General features: G+C 42.8%; 1 protein-coding gene across 2 annotated transcripts in view; it reads left to right on the forward strand.

Moving 5' to 3' along the window:
* The window catches only part of SHTN1 (shootin 1), a 203,695-nt gene that overhangs the window by 172,247 nt on the left and 10,373 nt on the right, over window positions 1–21,075 (forward strand). For both annotated transcript variants that reach the window (XM_090056501.1, XM_090056502.1), the window contains exons 10-16: window positions 540–693; window positions 4,507–4,603; window positions 10,263–10,345; window positions 12,913–13,019; window positions 15,602–15,655; window positions 19,353–19,473; window positions 20,275–20,458. In XM_090056501.1, the coding sequence (XP_089912627.1) occupies window positions 540–693; window positions 4,507–4,603; window positions 10,263–10,345; window positions 12,913–13,019; window positions 15,602–15,655; window positions 19,353–19,473; window positions 20,275–20,458 (800 nt within the window). The remainder of the gene's footprint in view (window positions 1–539; window positions 694–4,506; window positions 4,604–10,262; window positions 10,346–12,912; window positions 13,020–15,601; window positions 15,656–19,352; window positions 19,474–20,274; window positions 20,459–21,075) is intronic.

Consider the following 21,075-nt stretch of genomic DNA (forward strand, 5'->3'; position numbering starts at 1 on the left):
GCTCTGATTTTGTAAACTAGACCAAACTGTATATATTTAATGGGAATGGAAGTGATTATTTCAGCATACCTGAATACTGCCACTTAAGCTGATGTGGTTCTGTAATTCACCCAATGGCAGCTGCATGAGTTGTGGAAAGCGAGCTTAAATAATAACCTTTAAACAGAAGTGATCATTTAGAAAAAAAAGTGCATTAATGTTTTATTGCTTCAAAATGAAGAAACATATTAAGAAACTCTTTTTCTAAAAAGGTGGTTAAATTCCTATGAAGAAAAAATCTTAGCAGTTATACTTCAGGGCTGGAGATGTTTGTAAAATCAAATCAGGATTAGATTAGAAAATTAATGGTGAGATCTTTGTGACTCTTATTCAAAATTGTTCACTTAATATCTCCTCATGTACATGATTGCAGTTTACTGTGTTCCCCCTAATCTTCTATTCTGCAGACCTACAGTGTTTGCTGGGCTGTTCACAAAGGCAAAAGACAAAAAAAAAATTCCTTTTCATTGTAAGAATGTCTCAATGTCTGTGAATTTCAGGTCAAAGAATTAGAAGAGCAGCTAGAAAATGAAGCATTACATAAGGAGATCAGTCGTCTTAAACAACAGCTAGAACTTCTGGAAGACGATAAAAAAGAATTGGAACTGAAGTGTCAGACCTCTGAAGAAAAAGCTAAGGACCTAAAGCATTCAGGTAAAATCATGCAACTGAATTAAGTTCAGAAGTGAAATCAGTTCAAGTGTAACTGGTGCAGGCCTAATAGAATTACACAGGATACATCTGAGACCCAACTATGAACAGCAGTTGCATAACCATTACTGAGATCCTAACTTGTGCTTCACGGTACAAAGTTCAGTGGCTCCGCTCAGTCTTCGAAAAGTAATATCTAGCGTGTTTGAAAGAAAAAACCTTGTAATATTTTTGTGATCTATATAATGGCAATGCGTAGATAAATCTAAAATAAGTCGAGATTCAATGCAATGTTCACACGTGAAAAAGCAATCGTTCAAGTTCAGCTACAACCTCTACCTTTGATAGATTCAAAGACATAAATAGAACATGACAGCTCTGCTAATTCTTTCACAAAGATACTGCATGTGATATGTGGGCTTGATTATCAGGCTGTAGTACCCACATTGCGCAGATGATGGAAAGGCTTCTTGTGTTTCCACCTGTGGAAATTATCAAGCTACTCAAGAGTCCACACAAGCATTTTGTAATCTTGTGCCAATGTTTGTCAGTGAATTTGAGGGAATGATTTAGACGGAGTTGTGAGGGGGGAAAAATCCTGCTGACGTGGGGCAGGGGGGTTCTCCCTGGCATTGTAAGGTCTTCTGACATTTAAGATGTAAATACTGCATCTAGCACTCTGCAAAGGAATCATGCACACAACTCTTGTTGACTTTAATGGCTAAAATCCATGGGAGTTGTGTCTAATTCCCTATGCATCATGTTAAACATTGGCCTGTTACTCTCTGATTGATATAAATGTGTCAGTCTTTCTGGCTATTATTTGTCCAGTTTGTCAAGAACTAAACATAAAGCATGAAAACACTCATGAAAATGACTTGTGTGTATACAGTGTGGAGCAACTATTGCAATTTAGTTGTTACCAAAGTTTTATTTATCAGAATGGTACCTGGCCAGCTTTACAACATCCTGTGCATTAGATGCTAAAAACTTATTTAACTCTCTTCATTTAAAATTGCCACCTTATAATATATTAAAAACCTAGTTGATAACAGGCAAGCTACTATTTAACTACCGTATGGTGACTGAAATATGTAGATGGAAAATGACAGAAGAGAAGCAGGCCATGGTGGTTGTAAGACAGCTTCTAAAAAAAATAGTTTTCTAATATTGCATGAATGCGTGTGTCAAATGAATTGCAGGCTCATGGAAATTAGAGCTGGAAGGATTCGATTAGGTCGTCTAGTCCATCCTTGGGTCAGCATAGGATTGTTAGATGATCGTAAACTGTGATGAGCATGGCATAAGCTGATAGAGGCAGTTCCCTAGAACATCTTTTTCGAGACGCTTTTTTGTTCAATTTAATTTTAGAAGTCCTGGGTAACATTGTTTCCAAAATGCTTTCCTGATAGTCCTCCTACATTCTTTTTTTTTAGTTTGATCAGGTACCAGAGTAAATAATTCCTCTTCATCTTTCATTTTTACAGCTCTCATATCACTGTAGACTTACCTTCCCTCTGGATAAGAGCTCAGGCAAGCCTCAATATTTAACTGGTTTTGACTCTTTGTATGAGTCAGGTCTCCAGCTTCCTGATCCTTTTGCTCCAACCGTCACAGAAGATCTAAATGAAGGTCCAAAGGTGCTGGAAGAGCTGAATGCCTGCCTAAGGTTTCTCCCAGTTTATAGCATGACTTTGAGAGCAGGGAATTGACAGTTGATCCCAGGCTTGCACCAGCAGGTCTTCTTAGGCACTTTTACTTGTGCTTTGGGCAGGGGGGGCTTTAATTAGAGCAGCTTCGAGAGCCACTCTAATTAATTAAAGTGCCACAGAATCTGGTGTATCAGCATCCCCAGGCTTCAAAATGGCAGCAAGGGTGCTCGAACTAAAGCCTGTCGAACAAGCTTTAGTTCAAATGCCCTTGCTGCCATTTTCATAGATTTCATAGAAATTAGGGCTGGAAGGGACCTTGCAACGCATTGGGTCCTGCCCACCGCGCAAGGGGCAGGAAGTCAGCTGGGGTCAGGTCACCCCAGTAAGGTAAGCATCCAAGCATATCTTAAGGGTATCCAGAATAGGTGCTTGCACCACTTCTGGGGGGACTCTTGCAGACACTGTAGACTCTGATGGTAAAGAAGTTTTTATTTGCGTCCAGTCTAAAATGATCTTCCAGCAGCTTGTAACCATTAGACCTTGTCTTCCCTTGTGGTGCCCTGGTGAACAGATGTTCTCCCAGTTCCTGATGCACACCACTTATATATTTCTAGGCTGCCATTTTGAAGACGTGGGAGGTGGTAATTGCCACACTCCAGCAGACTCAATTGATCAAGTCTGCTCTGCCGTGCTATAATTCATTTCACATGCAGCTAAATGTGAAAACCATAGGAGATGTACTTGGAAATCCCACTAGTCTCTGCAAGACTTATGCATTCATCTTGTATCAAAAGCTTTGAAAATGTGACCCGTGTGTTAATAATGTAACAGCACTGGTAGGGCCATAGTGGTTATGGTTGGGGAGGCATTGACAAAAGTCCCTGTGTTCAGCCTTGGCTCACCTAAGCACATGCTTATCTGCTCAGCCAGGTGCTCAGGCCTCAGTGTAGGGAAGCACCAAAAGACATGCCCTGTTCATGCTTAGGATTTCCTGAATAGCAACAGTGCTTTCTTTAATTGAGGGCTCAAGGCCATGCTTCTAACTAAGCACAACAATTGTCCCATAAAAGTCAGCCGAATAGTCTTTCCCACATTTGAGAACGTTGATTAGTTTTTTTAATATTAAGCTTAATTGTTATGAAAGAAAAATCTGGGTGCTGTTTTGTAAAATAGTAGATTCTTTACAAATACCTAGAAAGAAGTCGTTGCTCATTTATATCAAGCCACAAAGTTGATTGGGACATGCATTCATGCTATTCCTTTCCTCCTTGTCTATTTTATTTTTAGAAGGGACAGCGTCAATATCAGGATTGTATAAAGTCAATTCTGACAGTGTAAAATGTCATTCATCTATTAATTGAAAAATAATGGGAATCAGGGATCGAATTTTAGAAATTCCAGTTCATGCTTGCATGTGAAATTCCAGTTCATGCTTGCATGTGAAATACGAAGAGCTGCTAAGATCAACTGTAACTAAATGAGATTAGGGGACAATATTTTTATTTCCCCCCCATCCCTCCATTAATTGCAACCAGCAGCATTCTGTGCATGTTTCATTCCCAGTTTTCCTATTTAATGAGGTAGCCTCCTTATTGTTTGTGCAGCCTGCTCCACACAGCAACAAGTGAGACAGGAGAGAATGATTTTTGTTTGTTTGGGTAGTGTGTTAATGTGATTGTAAAACCCACAAACATTGTTGAAGGGACTCGAGGACAAGACTAGAAACTGAAATATAACGTAAGTGGTTGTTTTTATATGGACTAAGCTTCAAGACTGCTACTAGGCAGTGCAGCAGCCATTCTGGTTCCTTTGCAGTGCTTTTATTGTTTTATACGAAGAGTTTAGTATTATGGAGGTAGTCATTTTATCTTCATAAGCTGTCTTGATTGTAAATTGTTGGCTTAATGGAAAGTAATTGCAACTTGATCACTGTTCCTGGTGCAGAGGATGGTAAGAAATGACACTAATCCGGGTTGGTAATACATCAGGCAGTGGGAAGCCCTGTCATTTGCTTTTGAATTAGTCTGTGGCTTTATTGTGTTTGTGTTTTGCAAGCAGAATTTTTATTTGTGATTTTTGTAGTTTCAAATCCCATGCGAGTGGACGGGGAACGCCCATTCTTTTTTCCTGAAAATCATTCTGGTTTTCTCTTGTTCTCACGCAGTCGATGAACTCCAGAAACGAGTACACCAGTCAGAAAATCCAGTGCCACCCCCACCGCCACCACCTCCACTCCCTCCTCCCCCTCCTAATCCAATTCGGTAAGTGCTGTCAATAAAGGTATTTATTTGAGAATCACTCTTTGCTTTGGCAGCAACATAAGCTAAGCAGTCTTGCAGCGAAGCAGCTTAAGGACCATTCAAATGGTCCTTGTTTTCCTGTGGCTGTTCTGAGGCTCCTTCTCATCACCAAGCAGACGTGTAGGCCTCCCCGATTTAAGTGAGGCATGTGGACCTGTCCCCAGCAGTCTTCCTCAGCCCCTCTTCTTAGAAACACTAACATCTAACAACCTCTTTAGGCTGTGATTTTGAGGGAAGAGTATTACCTCTCCAGTCTAGGTAATTTTTTTCCTGTTTGTCTGATGGCTGTAATTACGGGCTTGTAGCTAATCTAAAGAAGATTGTTAGCATCCCTCTCTGCAAACAATTGTAGGGTGGGTTTGCTGTGTGCATCTGTCAAACACAGATGATGAAAGTTACTGAAGCTGTGGAATCTCAGTGGTCTCTTCCTCTCTTTTCCCTCCCCACTAAAAAAAAAAAAAAAAAAAAAATTAAAACCATTTTTGACAGGTAACAGTATTGGCAAAATTTTAAAAATTAATCCTGGGATTTGCAACAAGGTTCCTTAAAGAGGGAGCCAGAACCCATTGTCCTTTTTGGTAGCAGGAGTGCCAGGGAAACAGTGAAGGGCATCAAAGGTCCCACACTAGAAACGACTCATGTACTTAAAGTATGCATTTCAGTGCCTTGCTGGGATTGAAGTTCAAGGGGGGAGGGGGCCGCAGGAAGACGAGGAGACACCACCCGAGCAAGACAGGTGACAAATGCAAGGAGTGCCCAGGTAAGAAACAGGGGTCCGGACAGTCTCCCAAATTGGGGGGGTGGCACACACAGCTAGGCAAGGCCTTAAATGCCTATATACCAATGCTCGTAGTATGGGGAATAAACAGGAGGAACTCGCCCTCAGAACAGCCAGTTCAGACCCAGACATAATAGGGCTTACAGAAACTTGGTGGGATTCATCCCACGACTGGGCAGTTAGCATTAGGGGTCATAGGTTTTACAGGCGGGACAGAGAAGGAAGGAAAGGCGGGGGTGTGGCGCTCTATGTCGAGGATCAATACACATCCTCTGCCAGCAGAATGGGGTCAGAGGGGCAAGCTGAAGTGCTGTGGGTCAAGCTACAAGGGGGCTGTGGGGAGAGGGATCTAACGGTGGGGATCTACTACAGACCCCCCGACCTAGGGGAGGAGTTGGATTGGGAATTTTTGGGCCAGCTTGCAGAGGCACTTAAGGCAAGAGATGTAGTTGTTATGGGTGATTTAAACTACCCGGACATCTGCTGGGAGGAAGAGTCAGCCAGGACGGACCGTTCCAGGAGGTTCCTGGCCAAGATACAGGACTGCCACTTAATTCACAGCCCCACCAGAGGAAATGCCCTGTTGGACCTGGTCCTGGCCACAGGCGATGACCTGGTAAGGGGCCCCCAGGTCCTTGATCACCTGGGTGATAGCGATCATCGCCTGCTGGAATTCACCATCCAGCGCAGGGTGTCAAGGGCCTGCAGCAAGGCGGTAGCCCTAGACTTCAAGAGGGCCAACTTCAACGAGTTGAGGAGATTAGTGGGAGAGGCGCTACGGTCCTGGAGAGCAGGAGAGCTCAGTGCCCAAGATGAGTGGTCGTTCCTTAAGGAGACGATACTCCGGGCCCAAGGGGTAACCATCCTAACAAGAAGCAAGGGGAGCAGGAGTGCCCGAAAGCCCTCCTGGCTCACCAAGCGTGTCCAGGAATGCCTGCTTGCCAAAAAAGCAGCGTACAACCAGTGGAAGGGGGGAGGGTGCTGTTTCCAAAGAGGAGTATGCCTCCTCCTCGGGCCTGTAGGGCGGCTGTCAGGAAAGCTAAGGTGGATATGGAGCTAGGACTTGCATCCAAAATCAAAGATAATAAAAAGTTCTTTTTCAAATATATAGGGAGGATGAAGAAAGCACCGGGAAATGTGGGGCCCCTGCAAGATCCTCAGGGCAATCTGGTGGTTGCGCCAGAGGAGAAGGCAGACCTCTTTAACCAATCCTTCACTTCCGTTTTCTTGGGGAGGGACTGGGACTTCCCCACCATGATGCAAGATAGACTCGAGGGGAATGCCTCCAGACCTCAGGTTGAGGAGGACCGGGTTAGAGAGCTTCTGGAGGGACGTGTTCAAATCAGCGGGTCCAGATGGTCTCCACCCCAAGGTGTTGAGGTTATTGCAGGGCCTTTGACACGGCTTTACAAGCACTCGTGGTGCTCAGGCCAGGTGCCAGATGATTGGAAGATAGCCAACGTGGTCCCCATCTGTAAAAAGGGAGGAGGGAGGACCCAGGCAACTATAGACCCATCAGTCTTACCTCAATCCTAGGGAAACTCTTTGAGAAGATCCTCAAGGAGCACATCTGCGATGGGCCGGCCTCAGGGATGATGCTCAAGGGCAGCCAGCATGGTTTCATTAGGGGCAGATCATGTCAGACCAACCTGATTGCTTTCTATGATCAGGTCACAGAAGCATTGGATGCAGGTGTCGCCGTGGATGTAGTCTTTCTGGACTTCAGCAAGGCCTTTGACACCGTCTCCCACCCCATCCTCATTAAAAAAATTGGGTGACTGTGGCACTGATGCCTACACAGTCAGATGGATTGCAGATTGGCTGAAGGGTCGTACTCAGAGGGTGGTGGTGGACGGGTCATATTCGACCTGGGGAGAAGTGGGCAGCGGAGTCCCGCAGGGCGCTGTTCAATTTCTTTATCAGCGATTTGGATGACAGGGTGAAAAGCAACCTGTTTAAATTTGCTGATGATACCAAAATTTGGGGTGAGGTGAGCACGCTAGTAGGGAGGGAAAGACTGCAGCAAGGCCTGGATAGGTTACAGGGGTGGGCTAACAAAACCAGGATGTGCTTCAATACTGACAAGTGCAGGGTGCTGCACGTGGGCAGTAGAAACCAGCAGCACACTTATAAAATGGGAAACTCCCTTCTTGAGAGCACGGAGGCAGAAAGGGATCTCGGAGTCATTATTGACTCCAAGATGAACATGGGCCAACAACGCGAGGTCACGGTTGGCGGGGCTAACCGGACCTCATCGTGCATCCACAGATGCATCTCAAGCAGGTCCAGGGAGGTGATCCTCCCCCTCTATACAGCTCTGATCAGGCCGCAGCTGGAGTACTGCGTCCAGTTCTGTGCGCCCCACTTCAGGAGGGATGTGGACAGCATGGAGAGGGTCCAGAGGAGGCCACCCGCATGATCTGGGGACAACAGGGCAGACCCTACAATGAGAGACTGTGGGACCTGAACCTGTTGAGCCTTCACAAGAGAAGGCTGAGGGGGGACCTGGTGACCGTCTATAAACTCACTAGGGGGGACCAGAAGAGTTTGGGAGAGACCTTGTTTCCCCTCGCGCACCCTGGCGTAACAAGGAACTTCAACCCGACTTCTGATTCTTTTAGGCTCCTGTAAAAATTCTGTATCCCTGTTTGCTTCTAATGTTCATATTTAGGCACCCAAGTAAGGAACCAGGTGTTGAACAGAGCTGAGCACCCACCAGCTCTTACCAATGTCTGGGTTGGGCACCTTCGCCTCTTGCTGCTGCAAAATGTTATTGTAATCCTGTTACCATGCTGCAGCAGATATTACACACAGGAATCTTGTTAATTATTGGAATTATGTAGGTGACTACTGACATTTTAGCAGTATAAAATTATCCTCTTGTGCCCTGGCACTGTTGTTTCCGTAAAATATTTTTCTGAGCAGTCTTATGTGGACTTGCTACTTTTACCTGTCATTAGTTCATGTGAGCTACTCAATCGGTTTATTCAGTCCAACATTTTTTACTTACAGTGCAGTTGTATATCCATCTTAAAGGAATGCTAGTATGTTAATACCTTCCATGTCTTACCTTGTCCTGAGCAAAGCTGTGTTTTTTAAAAGGTTATGTTCCCAAGCTAATCAGAATGGTTGACAAAGTCCAGTTTAAACGTCTGAAACAGCTAGAGCAGAATAGCTTTAACTTTTACTTGCGATCTGAAGTTCAGACGTGTGGAGGTGACTACATCCATATTGTAGGAAAGATTCCTCAATTCAGAGAGGTCGCTTTTCTTATGAGTAAAATGTAATACTTGAGAGAAGACAGAAAAGTGAATAGCCAGGCCTTTGTAGTTGGTGATGAGAGAAACCCTGAAATGTTTCCTGAATTTGAAAGAAGCTGAATTGCCATCTGAGGAAAAACTTTTTTTCCTGGGATATGAACGATTAAAGAGGGAAGAGTGCAGGAGACTCTGCTTCATCTGAAGTCTAATATGTCTGCAGTGGTGTCTACAGGACCAACAGGATGTCTATGTTATGGGACAGTAGCCTGTAAAAAGAAAATCTTGGGATGAATAGTGTCAATGACATTTAAAATCAAGAGTAAGTAGGCTTTTTTCAGAAGAGTTTCATTTTAATTATTAAGAGTTTCATTTAAATGGCATGCAAACTCTTCAGTTGCTATAGCTGGCAATCCAAAGCAATGCAGGAGCAGTAATACAGGTATAGACACAAGTGCCCATTATAAACTGTCTCGACTGCAAAATTAAAAGATAAATAGATATTTCAGAATTTCATGTGAACTTTCTATTTCTTTGTATAGTGGGCTGCTTGACTTGGCAAAATTGTTTAAGTTTCCCCTGGACATAGTGTTTATATTAATATAATTACATCAAATATTATATAATATAAGTATAGTGTGTGATTAATGCACTGATACAATTTAGCTATAGCAGGCTGAATAAAGGTAAAAACTCCGATATCCCTGGTAAAAGGGTCTGGTACCAAATTCTGAGAGGGAGTTTTGCTTTTGAAATCATAGCCGTGCTGCTAACAATAACTTCAACTAAAAGTATAAAAGAGACCATTTTCTCTTCATTGCACATGCTGTTTATTTCATTTTGCATTTTTCTTTCATCCTAGCTAATGAAAATAAATTGGTTAGTTTTACATTTTTGTTTCTGAGAAGGTTATAGCTTATTCTGCCTTTCAGGGTTTCCTGCATTGACAAAAGCAGTGCTGACACAGTACAGAACAATGTTTTATGGTTTGGGTTTGTTTTTTTTTTTAAATCAATGGAATTAAACAAAAAACAACCCTCCTCAAAACCCCATATAAAAACTCACTTTAAGAAAAACCTCTAACCTTTGCATCACAGTATTCTTTTCAAGTTCAAGTTTAAAGATTGATTTTTCTTTTAACTCCGATAATATATGTATGTGAGAATGAAGGAGTGTTCTGTGTACCCCTCCAGGTTAGCGCTGACCTTGGAAGAATAATGCTTCACATAAAAGGAATGAAGGGCTGTGCACATTAATAGTGCCAGGAGGGCTTTAATTTGTTTCATGAGTCACAGGACCATGTTACCTGCCAATATTTAGCTCATAAGTATATTTCAGTATGCCTAGATACAGATCAAGAGAAGTAAATTCTTTTTTGGTGTATTTATAGTAGCGTACCTCTGTCTCCACTAGGAAATTATTAAACACATCTTTTGTAAGTGGGTGACCTATCAATTAGTGAAGAAAACATTTGATGCTGACTTGTTTTACCATGTGTGTCCTTATGTCAGAGTCCGTTTTAAAAATGTGGATGTCACTATGAAGGGAAACTAGAGTGACTGTCTGCATTTTAATTTTCCCAAAGGTCCCTTATGTCAATGATTCGTAAGAGATCTCATCCCAACAGCAGTGTTCCCAAGAAGGAGAAAGCTTCTCAACAGGAATCAGGTATGGTTCATCCTCTTTCAAGTATGTGGGTTATTTTTAGATTATTCAAGTATTATTTATTTAAAACAAATATATATTTAGAACATGCACACATATATAAAAAGAATATTATGTATTTGTATCTTATTATATTTTATTTATATATATATATATATATATATATATACACACCCCCCCACAGACACGCATGTGTATGTATGTGTGTGTGTATGTGTGTGTATGTATGTGTGTGTATATGTATATAGTGTGTGTGTGTGTGTGTGTGTATGTATATATACGTGTGTGTGTGTATTTTTTTTAACAATATATGGGATATATCTCACCTGCATTCATGCTGCAATGCAGGCGTGTGATTGCAGGCCCATTACGTATAGCTGAGCTAGTTTGGTTCCTTTTAGCAGAGTAACAGCTGCCTCATCACTGTGTTTCCAGGTTTGGAGCGGGTGTGGGAGTTAGTGAGCAGGGCACCCTTGAAAACACCCCAGCTGGTACAGGCAGTGGGTGCTGTGATACGTGCTCCAAGTTTCTTACCCAGGGTCCCAAGCAGGTTTGTGCAGGCCACACTGAAGCCCATGTGGTCTGGTTATACTGCTAGCAGCACGTGAGTGAGTTACTGTAAATCTAGCCCTGGTCAGTCTACAAGAGCTGCAGTCACATCTCTGGATTGCTGGAAGGACCAGCCCTCCAGGCTTGGCTACACAGCCTCCAAATGGAGTGCAGGACATTACCTCATTTATGCGCAGAGCAGGATGTACTTCATGGCAGCTTTCCCAGACACAGCAGGGACATGGGGTAGACAAGCCTGCACTCATCGGTCTCCTGTCAAAGATGGCTAATGACCTGTTTGCATCGCCCCAAAGTAGCTGCAGCCCTGGGAGGTCTAAACCAGGATCTCCAGGCAGAAGTGTGCGAGGTGCTAGGTCTCCATAGCTGTAGGAAGAGCCTGTCTCAGCCTTGGAAGGCTTACAGTGCACCATCTCAATCCTGCAGTTATTCAGGAGCATCATTTTGCACAAGTGGGCAGTTGCACACAGCTCAGCTGCATAAAGAAGCAAGTGTGCAATTGTTTGCAACTTGGTTTCTCTTGGTATCTAGTTTTGTGCAGGACTGGGTTGAAACAGGCAAGGTGGAGAGAGGGAAGAAGTATTTTTCTGCTTTTACAAATAGAGATGTGAGGCAATGAGAGAATAAATGACTTTGGCAAGTTGTATGGGAAGCCTGTGCCTAGAAACTGTTGGCCAGCACATGAATTCAGTACTGTTCGGTTATTAGCAGAGAATCCACCATGTAGTTGTATCCCTGAAGAGTTAAGCTTATTTTTCTGTAAGAGTTCAATAATGTTGTCTTCATTTATCATGTTTCTTTAACCTCAAGCATCCTAGATGTTTTGATTACACCCTTTTGTTGAGATTGTTACCAACTGTGATTGCAGGAAATGCTATGAAATTTGCCATGAGTTCTCTACCCCCGTTCTTCCATTATTTATTAGTAAACTTTAACAGTTCTGACCTTTTTTCAATCACACATAAATTGCTTCGTCCTTTAATGGTTGAGTTGTTCATAAAAAAAAAAAGTAATGGAAAAAGTTCTCTCTTGATCTAGTTGCTATATCCAACTTCAGGTTTGTTTTGACCCTTCTTAAGGGCTTGGTATGAGTGGTTTCTATTCCTCACAGCCAATTAGTCTTTTACATTTGAAACAGACTGTTTGGGAAATTAAAGCCTGGCATTAAAGGCCTGGCATTAAATCAGTATACAATACAGAAACAGGGCTTCTATGAATCATCAGTATTACCCTGACAAGCAGGAGAGAGGTCTACTTAAAATTCCTCTTATGTAAGGCACTAAAGCAGGCTTGAATAGTGTTGACCATAATTCCCCATCTGTCTGCTTTAATTAGGGTGTTTTTTTGTATGGTACCTTAAGTGGTTTTAGTCATGCCTTCCAGAGCATATCAGCATGTTAGTACGAAGTGCTCACCTTCATCAGATAGGACTTTGTTCCACTTGAGCATGTCACAGGTCTGTGCCAGGTCTGAACTGGGGTCTCTTGGAAGCCAGCTCCTTTGATGGCATTTAGATTTTGTCTTTTGCATATCAATTCTCCATTGTTTTATTCCATTTTTTCTTTTAAGTTTTTAGGGCCTTGGTTTAAGATTCGTAAGTGTGTGCTTAAGAGTAGCACTGTTACTTAAAGTTTAATATGTGGAAGTACCTTGCTGGTTCACTGCCTCATTTGTGAGCATTATTTACCTCTAATATCCCAATTATAGTGGTTTTAGTGATGGCAAATTCAGGCCTCTTGCCTCAAACAACTTGCCAGTTCTTTGGAGCCTAATCCTTAAGCACTGAGTACTCAGAGATGAAAATTTTGTTGTTGTTGTACAGTTTACTGTGTTGTACCCCAATTGTCAACCACTGAATTTTGTGACTTAATGACCATCTTGCCCCTGTATCACAAATACATGCCTTATTTGTGCAACGTTTCTCTCTTAAAATAATTGTTTTCTTTGTGCGTCTGTTCAACAGTCAATAGAGTTAATGTGGCTGTAATGTCCCTTGCAACCAGGTGAAGTGACTGATCTGAAGAGACAAGCAGTTGAAGAAATGATGGACAGAATTAAAAAAGGAGTTCACCTTAGACCAGTCAATCAAGCAAGCCGACCCAAGACAAAGGTTTGGCATAAACAGCAGTTCCTTTGTGTGTGCGAGTCTCAGATCAGAGGAAATTAGAATAACGTTAGCCTAGTACAACAGTATATCCTGAAAGCAAACAACACCTACCCAAGTACCTTTGGCAGAGTGCAATTTTCTGCCTTTTTTTTTCTTTTTTCTTTTTGCTTGTTTTTTAATCAACAAGGAAAAATAGCTGTCAGATCGTGCAGCTTCACAGATGGAAGAAGGAAGCTGAGACAAGGGACATGGAAATAAGGCAGCAAATCCTGAATAACGTGTCTTTTTAACAGCTGCTTTGGGCTTGCTTTTTATTGAATCATGGAAATTAGAAAAAAATAGCCATTTTAAGCCATTTTACTCCTTGTCATTCCTCCAGCCTTTTAATGATTTTTGTTGGGGTTTTGGGAACACTCTTCAGATTCTCGGCATCTTCATAGTAGGTCATCATGGTAGGCCATCTTCATTGGGAGGTCATCTTGCAGGCACCTTTTGTTTCATACAGCGCAAGACTGTAAGAAGACCCCTTTTAAAATGAGCACCTCCACAAACGTAACTATTAAGAAACAGGAAAAAAAGGAAAGGTGAATGGGACTGTGATTAGGTTGTGTTAAGGGAAGGTTGAGAGACCTGATCCTTAACGAGCACAGACTGCTGGACTCGTCTTCCACACCCTGTGCATGTGGCATGAGGGCGGGGGGGGAAACACCCCCCCAGTATGATGTCATTTCCTGTTTGCAGTAAAAATAATTTGCAGTTAGCCTCTATGCAAAGAAAGATCAACAGGATGCTGTGGTTTTCAGTGTTAATTATTAAGATGAGAATCTTTCCATTTTTCGAATCAAAAAGCCAATCTTTTCCCATTAGAGTGTGGTAAATGTCTAGCGTAACGCTGCTCAATCTCTCCAGCACTGCACACGGATGAGTTGGACGGGGCCAGTTCATGGTCCAGAACCTCCTTGCAGGGTTGGTCCACCGGCCTGATCCAGCAGAGTCCATCTGCAGGCGCATGCTGGCCTAACCCCATGTGCTGGATCTGGCTGCGGGGTGACCCCATGTGCTGGTGTGATCCAACATGCAGGGCCATGTCATCTTCATGGAGCTCCCTACGGGTCCAGAAATTTGACAGTGAGGAAACAGTGGCAGCATTAATGCTGGGGACTGTGTTAATTAACATGGAGACTGCAGCAATTTACACTACCACCCTTCCCTTGTCGCCGAATTTATGGACCCTTGGGGAGCCCCACAGGTCAATGACACAGCTCTGCAGGTCAGACCTGGCCCAAGAACCATAGTTTGAGCACCCCTCACCTACCATGTTTCCAGTTTCCAGGTACTTATTTTGATTTTCATGGGAGATGATAGTTTTTCTTAAAGCTTCAGCTCCTGCATTCATGTGGTTACGTGAAAAACTCAGATCGCTCTAACCCCTCTTCTCCCCCCATATACATTTCTTGTCCTCATGGTTGTAGAAAAGAGCTTGATATAAGACTCAAGGGAAACTGGATGGCTCAGGAAGTAGAAGAACAATGCAATTAATCCAATTTAGGCATTTTTGTTTCAGGCTTTCTTCACGAGTTTTTAATTCTTGGGATTACTGTGCACAAGCAGTTTTGAGTTCAAGGAGTTTGCTAACCTGAGAAGTTCTTCCTGGGCATGAGTATGCAGTGCACTCAGGCAGAGTGGTGGGTTTATGGTCCCTCACCAGTCATCTCCCTGCCTGGCCCTGCAGAGCAGAGCCAGTGTATTCCTGGGAGCAAGCCACATCGGGGAAGCTCTGTAAGTGTAGCGCAGACTATACTGAAATACAAGAAAGTAGCGCTGGTTGAGATTGGGCCTCTCTGAAGCAGAATTTGTCGATGCTTTTCAGGGGTCAGGATGAATTCATGCTGCCTCATTGGGCTCTGACTTCGCACCTGCAATCTAATCTGGTTTCATATATCTACTAACTCTTGCTTATACCAACATAAGTGTGAACTGAACACAATCCTTTACCTTGGACCAGCTGTGTAAGCCTCCCTAGCCTTTGTCAAGGCTTCAAAGTGAAACAGATTCTTCCTTTTGCCATATACTAATGCATAGGCCCAGACCTGAGATTGATATTGTACATTTATGTATGAGAGAGGCTTCTCATTGTAACAATAAAGAAGAGGTTTTGCTCCTCAACTTACGGTACCAAAAAGGAGGTCTGTTTTGCCTTTGTGGAGAAACCAATAACAGACGCACACAAAATAGGGACATCGAGTTCAAAGAGTCTACTACGTTTTTATTACTTCGTGTTTTATGGCAAAACATTAACTTTCAACTTTACTAAAATATGCTTACTGAAACCCTTACTACTTAATTTTATTGTTAGTGCATAATTAATATAGTTTTCCAAGCAGGATAATTTTTTCAGAAATCCTGCTATGTTAAATAATCAGCTATGTATTTGGGTTGGAGTTGGGAGCTTAATACGGCTACATAGGCCCATATAATAAACCCATTGCTGCCTTATGGGATTTGTCTTTATATGTGAAAGGGTTTCCACAGTCACTGTTTTCAGAATCAGATTGATTACAGGCATGTTTTGTGTTTAATTACAGCCAGAAACACCAAAGGCCTCTGACAGTGCCGTGAAAGAACTAAAGGGGATACTGGTAAGAAAGCATAGTATTTGCACTCCATTGTTTTATCAGCCTCTGGTGTGACAGGACCTTCTTAGAAGGATGGATGGCTAAGTATATATAGAGCTGCAGAGAGATTTTTCTGACTCCCTCTCTTGACCTCTGAATATATATGTTTAATAGAGAAAGAAATGAAGAGGGAGGACTATTATTTTTCTTTCTATTTACTTACATAAATATATGTAAATTTATATAGCGACAGAGATATTGCTCTGACTCCTACTCTTGATCTCTGAATATGCATATAATAGATAAATTTATATATGGAGACTCAGTTGCACAAATAAAGAGCTATAACTCCTGTCTTTTTACCTGTATTTGTATATGTACAGTCTATGTAGCTGTATCCATATAGAGAGAAATATCTAAATCCTTGCATGTACTTCACATGCTGAATAAAGTGTATATGCTTGGTCTTCTGTTCAACTTTAACAACATGTGTTCAATGTACTGTTGTTTTGTAATGTACTTGTACTCCACCTTGTTCATGTTCGATAGTTGCTTCTCTTTGCGTAAACTAATACTAAAATATTCCTAGCTTCTGCTACCTCGCTTTTCTGGTCCTGATAGTTAAAAGTTGAAGCATAAGTTTGGCACATCTGTAAGCTGAAAGCCTGTCTCTGTTGAAGCCAAAGCATAGGGGCGTTGGCTTTAAGGGGGCCAGGTTTTCAATCACAATGTATTAATGTCATTATATGCATTTTTAAGGTTGAAGTTCCTAATGATCAGTGCTAGGATATAAACAACCTTTAAATAAATATGCTGTACTATTTTGTGGTAATAAGCCAAAACACTCCTGCTGGCTGTATTGCTGCTGAGATGATAGAGGTCTTCTCTGTGTTTATTATTTTAAAACAGAGCATGATATCTAAGAGCACTGGCTTTGGCATGGCTGATTATGCATTTAATCCAGGAGGTTTTGTGGTCCTATACCCAAAGTGCACCTTGGGTGTGGCCAGTTCCAGGGGTGCAATTGCAGGATGGCAATGTTGGGTTTTGGGGGAATAGTGAACTGAACGTGGTTCTGTCTGTATTTGGTTAAAGTAATTCTTTAGCTCCGCGTTGAAGATTCAGTGCCTCCTTTTCAACGTGAGTAGAAGATGCCCTGCTGTCCTTGCTGGCATTGTCTGTAAGGAGGCTGTGTTCAAAGCCGTGAGGGAGCAATTGCTGAGTGCAGAACGGTTGGTTCTTTTGATTGCAGGGGTCTCATTCCTTCATGATCAAAGTCATTCAGGGCTCTGCTTAGGAGAAGGACATCATCACTGTACTACTGGTGCCTACCTCATTGCTTTTGAATCTCTAAGCTGTTGAGAGTATGAGCACTGCCATATGAGACCAAATTCCAGTTTGTTCTTGAGACTATTCATTATGCACAGTCAGATGACAAACACGGGGGTGGGAAGTGAACAAACACTTCATGTTTGTTGTTACTGTGCTAATTATGCATCTCGCACAGATCTCCATATAATTGTTATAAACAAAACACATTTTTATCCTGTAAATTGCCTAGTTAAAGGAAAGCAACTCGGTTACTCACTTTACTTTTAAGCGGGTGTCATTAGTACGGTTCTGACGAATGCTATTTGTTAATAGTGCACCTGCTCAGCTAAATTCAGAATGACTATGGAAAAAATATATTAACGTAAAAAAACCCAAAAAACAGCAAGTGCTCTGAACTCGGAGCTGAGCTGATGGAATCCTGAAAGAGGTCCTGCCTTTGTGACTAATAAGCTTCTGCTTGTTTTTGCCATCTGATCCCCCTGTTCAAGAGTGCGCGTATTGGCAGCCAGTTACTGTATCTTGCTTCTCTTCACTCATCACTCAGAAGAAACACAGCTGAAAACATGCTGCATGGGTCTCTAAGGTCAGTTTTGGAACTACCAGGAGCCGGGCTATTTGAAGATCACAGAAAAATAGTGAGGCTCAGAAGAAGGCGGCCATAAATGTACACGTCCCAAATTTTGAGCTGTTTTCTCAACATGTTAGGGCAATTTTGCAATTGGTTTGATAGTTCACTGCGATGCTACTTAACTCTTGCCAGACTGGAGGTCCATACTGAACTTGCTTTGTGCATGGTAAAGTTCCCGAGGGAGGGACCATAGAGGACTCTGTTTTCATAGGAAAGCTATGAAGTAAGACCTTTCCATAGTCAACGGGCAAGCATAATGACATGCTCATCCCAGCATAAAGCAGTAATGTGGTCCATATTCTGTATAGAATGAAATAAAAATCTAATCTGAGATCTGGTACTGCTATCAAAAGACACCTGGTAGCCCACGAAAACACTTTGGCTTTCAATGTGGACGTGAGTGAGTTTTGAGATCAGCGTGGGCATGGAATGAACCTGCTGTAACACCAGCTTGCACATGCACGTTGACTTCCAGGGAGCCGTGTGCCGCATGTGCATGAACATCATCTAGACCAGGATTGTCCAGCTCCCAAGAGGCCGGGTGCTGCAGTCCCCACAGGCTGCAGCAGTGGGCACCACATGCCATACAGGCTACAGCACTATGAGCCATAGGCCTCCCAGGCCACGTACTGCATGGGCATCCCGCCTTACCTTCCACTTCCCAGCCACGGACTCCCCCACTGCACTGCACCCCACTGGTGCCCCGGGCTGTGGGCTTCTTCAGTACTGCAGACTGCACCATGCTGTGCCACATTGCTTACTGGGGGAAGGAGAGGGAGCCCAGAGACCACAGCCTATGCAGCTGGAGCAGGGGGCATTGACATCCAGACAGGATTAAGGTACATGTGGCTCGTGGGCCATCGGTTGGACAGCCCTTAATTAGATTAAATAGCATGGTGATGGAGACAAACTATAGCATTCAGTGAATTGTGGCTTTAGGGCTTTTAGCTAATACAGGTTACAGGCAAGATACTCATCTGCTTGCACCTTGTGGTGTTCCTCAGCACTTCAGCAGGAGGGATTTGCTTGTTCAGTAATCTAAAAAAAGGTCAAAGTTCCTACTGAACCTGGGTGGCCCATTGGGCCAGCATAATTAAGATACCCTCCTGACACACGAAGGAGTGCCTTGGCTAATTTAACATCAGGCCACCCTGAATTCTCCAGCCTGAGTGACCAGGGCCCCATTTACGAGGATAAACTGGGGGAGCCTTTGATGCGAGTCCAGAGAGGAGCTTGGAGTCAGATACTTCTGCACCTATAGCGAGATGTCTTTCCACTTTGTTTCCTGTTGCATTAATGATCCAGAGCTTTTGTATAATACTTTACAAATAGTCCACCGGCTTCACCAAGGGATGGCTATTGCTGCTGCTTCTACTGCTACCTCCTGTCTCTTGGGTTTCTACCAGGAAATGGCATCTTTTGCTTGAGGCAGGGCTCCGTGGAGACTGCTCAGGGGACATGCTAATTCACCTAGATATAATTTGTTCCATGTCGGCACCACCTCCTTTTGGGGCAGTGTTGGCCCTTGCAGTCGTCCCCTAGAGGGGCAGTTGCAGCTACATTCTTCTCCTGCAATCTGTAGCTGTGCACAAAATATATGTAGACTTTTTCTACTCCTGAGGCCTCTCTCTGAGCTAAATTTTGGCCATTAAAGTCCACTTTAAGGTAGGTAAATACTGTTATCCCATTCTCCTGATAGGGAAACTATTAGGTGCAGGGGAGGTATGTCCACATGATCACCTATTTTTGTCTTCACTACAGACAACCCTGAACACATCCACAAGTTCGAGGAGCTTAAAATCCCTCGAGAAGGACAGCAGCGAATCTGAGTTAGAGAGAATCTTGCGGCGCAGAAAGGTGACGACTGAGCAAGACGGCACCAGTAAGTCAGTTCAATTTCCTCGTGATCCTGTCAAGTTCCACATGGCTTGTTATAAAGCAATTTAGAGGTTTATGCCCTCTAACGCTTCCCCTTACTTTGCTATCCCCATTTTCTCCAGCATAAGCATCTCCGGGCACTTTTCCACCCACCCTTATAAAGCTTTTCTTCTGGAACTCAGACAGCATAAAGTCCTTAGGCTGATTTGCCTCCCCACGCACCCTGCCAAGGGATACCCCGTAAATGAATGTAAAATAGGAGAATGGTCATTTATGACTGCCGTTCTGAATTCACTCCCTCTGAAGAACAAGGGCCTGTGATGGCATTACATTTTTGGTCAAATATCCATTTATAATAGAGGAACCAGCAGACATTTTTCAGATGAGTGAAATCTGTTGCCAGCCAGGGGCTATATTTACTGCACAGTAGACTAATCTACTGCACAGTAAAGCATCACTGTCTACACATGCAGGCACTTACTGCGCAGTAAATTAGTCCACTGTCCAGTAGATTTACTACCTGGTTATGCTTATGCAGGTAGTGCATTTCCTGCACAGTAAAGCCAAATAGCATTAATGCACTTATAGACACTCCCAGGGTTCTGTCGTTCTCATAGACCTTAGGCTGAACGGTGCTGGGTTCTTGTAATAGTTTAGGGGTAAGGGCCATATTTAAATGGAATCTAGTTCAGTTCATTCCATGGTCTTTAAAAAGAATTGATGCGACTTGTTGTCTTAGTTTTCAGTTTAGTAAGCCAATTTGTAAAAACATAACAAAAGAGGCTAAACTCTGTTTGGGCTTTAGGTCGCACGGGAGCCCTGGCCACATCAGAATCGAAATCCATGCCCGTGTTAGGATCGGAAGTCAGCACAACACAACCTGCATTGGACAAGAAACCCCTGGAGGCAGAATTTGGCTCCAAAGCACCCGATTCAGGTGAAGGGTCTCATCAAATGAAAGGAAGCACAAGTTCCAAGGGTGTATTTCAGTAAGTAATGCCGAACCCGTTTAGCAGGTGGTATGTTTTTAAGCAGCTTAATATGATTTAGTTAAATGCACGGTGTATGGCTCCCCATGTAAGTTATCCCAGTTCCATTTGGAGGTAAACTTTCCATTATGAAAAGTTTCTTTCTCAAGAGTCAGTGGCTGTACAAGACAAAAATTCAGGAAGTCTGGCTACAAAGAGTTGATGAGAGTTTATGAGGAATGACAAAATGTTTCATTTCAGGTATTTTTTTCCCATACCTCATTAAGAGAGGGTACAGGTGTACATTTATTTCCTCATTTTAGGAGATAGACAGTAGTATCAAATAAATCTGATCCATGTAAAACCTTGTGTGGCTTTTTTTTCCCCTAGTGGACCAAAAGGAACACACATTTTCACATTCTCAGGTTCAGCTCTCCAAATAACATTTGCCAGAAGAAAACGGAAGTGTTGAACTATCCAGAAATCCCACCGTTTATAAGCTGAAAGAAAATGCTGAATCAGATATTTTTGTGGCACAACGGACTAAGGATTTTTTGGCACTTCAGAGTGATGCTTCAAAGTGCCATTTAAGCATCAAAGAGTTAATCCTGCTTCAGAAATATACATTTCAGACAGAT

The sequence above is a fragment of the Crocodylus siamensis genome, chromosome 7 (genome assembly GCF_052110815.1).
Source record: "Crocodylus siamensis isolate JL-2025a chromosome 7, ASM5211081v1, whole genome shotgun sequence".
Classification (NCBI taxonomy): Eukaryota; Metazoa; Chordata; order Crocodylia; family Crocodylidae; genus Crocodylus; species Crocodylus siamensis.